This window comes from Anneissia japonica, unplaced genomic scaffold (assembly GCF_011630105.1).
Source record: "Anneissia japonica isolate Jap-2015-1 unplaced genomic scaffold, ASM1163010v1 scaffold52808_len13297_cov127, whole genome shotgun sequence".
Lineage (NCBI taxonomy): Eukaryota > Metazoa > Echinodermata > Crinoidea > Comatulida > Comatulidae > Anneissia > Anneissia japonica.
This window is the reverse complement of record NW_022705940.1, coordinates 1-2,527: the sequence shown is the minus strand read 5'-3', so window position 1 is coordinate 2,527 and position 2,527 is coordinate 1. Positions and strand designations below refer to the sequence as shown.

General features: G+C 36.6%; 1 protein-coding gene across 1 annotated transcript; it reads left to right on the top strand.

Annotated features, from left to right (window-relative positions):
• The first annotated feature begins 767 nt into the window (after nucleotides 1-767).
• Nucleotides 768-2,431, top strand: LOC117105942 (branched-chain-amino-acid aminotransferase-like protein 2). Its single transcript, XM_033247248.1, has one exon. The coding sequence runs from the start codon at nucleotides 937-939 to the stop codon at nucleotides 1,765-1,767; it is 831 nt and encodes a 276-aa protein (XP_033103139.1). The 5' UTR covers nucleotides 768-936; the 3' UTR covers nucleotides 1,768-2,431.
• Nucleotides 2,432-2,527: the final 96 nt, after the last annotated feature.

Here is a 2,527-nt window from a genome sequence, read left to right as displayed (position 1 = left end):
GCATGGGGGGGGGGGGGGTGGGGGAAAGTTTCCTCTCCCAAAAGAACAAAATGAATTAGGAAAGACTGCATTTATATGCAATATGCTATTTTTTTAATGAGATAGAGCCTGCTGGGCGACTACTGGTATTTAACAACCAGGGGCGGATCCAGAGATGTTCGAAACTGGGCCGATCGAGACAACACGTCCTAGGGGGTCCGGGGCATGCACCCGCGAAATTTTTGTGTTCTAGACGCTCGAAAATAACATTTGAGACGTTCTGGGCTATCATTTTTTCTTTTTCTTTCTTTGTTTCTTTTTTTACCTCCCAAAAGTGGGGGGGGGGCGGGGCCGGGCAGCCCCCCACCCCTAAATCCGCCCCTGAATAAAGAAGAATTAAAGGAGTCATCCTCATCATTAACCATCGTCCTTTGCTTCCCCACCATATCATCACCAACCATCATTATCATCACCAACACCATTACAATTAATTATTTGAATTATCATCATCAAAATAATAATAATTATTATTATTTTGTTATTCATTTTGTGTTATATTTTGTTATTTATTTTATACAATCTACTATTTGATAAAATTACAACATTGTGGTTAAAATATTTCTCAAATAGGCCTACTAGTCGGAATAATGTATTTTTGTGTATTTACACCACTTGTATTATCGCTATTACAGACTGGACACTTATTAAATATAGAAGCTCTTTTGTTACCCATTTGATACCTACTTGGTTATTTAACAATACAGTACTATTAAAACAAATAGTGGTATCAAATGAAGGCCACGTTATTAAGCATTTACATTTACACTAATGAGTTTACTTGACATTCCGCCTGCATCTTTGAAACAGACTCTTTAGAGATTAACACTATCTAGGTCTATATTCATTTGCTTCATAATCATCCATCTGGTGATCATCTTCAGTCTGATATTACCAAACATGGCAAATAATAGCAAGCCAGTCCGCGTTATGATGTGGTCGACGCCAAGGAGTGTTTCCACTGCAATCGAAAGGTCAATTCTGACACTTGATGAAGCTGAGGTTTTCAACGAGATGTACTCTGCTGCACACCACTTTGGACCAACTTCAAATCATTTTCCATTAAATTATTTTCCTTTGTCACCCAAATTTTCTTTCAAATGGGTCAAATCTGAACTTGAAAAAGACTACCCCGGTAAAGAAGTGATATTTGCCAAGGACTTTGCGTATGCTCTTGGGGAAGACCTGAGTTTGCTGCCTACCGGATATACTCACACCATCTTAATTCGGAACCCATGCTCAGTGCTCAGGTCAATCAATCATGTAATAAAGAACTCATATTTCTTAAGCTTGACCGGCGGCTCATTGAAGAAGCACTATCCAGGGACAATATTTTTCAAGGAGCTCTGGGATCTATACGTCTATGCCAGAGACACGCTTCATCAGAATCCCGTTGTCATTGACGCCGATGACTTCTTGGAAAACCCTGAAGCTATGATGAAGTTATATTGCGAAAAGACAGGAATACCGTTTCGGGATTCTATGTTAAGTTGGGAGCCAACCAATATATGGAGTATAAACTGGCATAGCTCTTATGCTTTGAGCTTTGCTGCTTGGATGCTTGGGTACTACGGGAAAGCACTTAACAGTTCTGGGTTCCGGAAAGCAGATAAACCGAAAGAGAAGGTCGATATGAGTACAATGGATGATGACTTACGCGAAGCAGTTGAAGAGAATATGGAATATTATGATATGCTTTATACTAATAGATTAGTATTAAATATGGAATAGGTACCGTAAGGTCGCACTGTGATAATCTACACACATTTTGTATTCCATTTGCCAGGATAGCTACGGTACTTTAGGGAAATTGCTCACTTCTTTCAATTTAAATAAGGTTTATGATTATATTAAATATTGATGTTAACAAAATTGATGTAATACATCATACATAAATCGTCGTTGTGTATAATTAAATTTCAAATAAATAGACATCATAAAAGCAAGATTTTTTGGTTTTAGTTTTTGTTTGTTCATACTAATATTTAAGTATGTTCTGTTAGGCAAGGTAAAAGTTGAATTGAAACTTGCTCATTCTGATTTTCTCTAAATCTGCGATAGTCTGTCAAGTTCTGTAGGGACACCCCGCTTTTGCGTGTCCTTATTATAAGTAAAGTGTCCTACAGTTTAAAAATACAGTGTGACAAATCAACTTAATCTTATTAGACTAAATATTTTGGATTAACTCTAAATCAAGAAAATTGTAAACTCACTTTTAAAAGGTCAGTGGCAGGTAAAACATTAAGAACACTGGATAAAATTACCAGGTACAATCTTGATGTGGAAGATTTTTACTTATCCAATTTGTGAATGTTGTTATTTTTACTTATCATTATATATGTCATAAATCACTACCACCGAGATCTGAAGAATAGATTAAAGTGCATCGACTGTACCATGTACCATTTTTAATTTTGAGTTTAGTTCTGCACTTTTATTGTTTGCCTGTGTAAATGTAATCTTTATGTACTCTCAGTGGCGTATCTAGAGG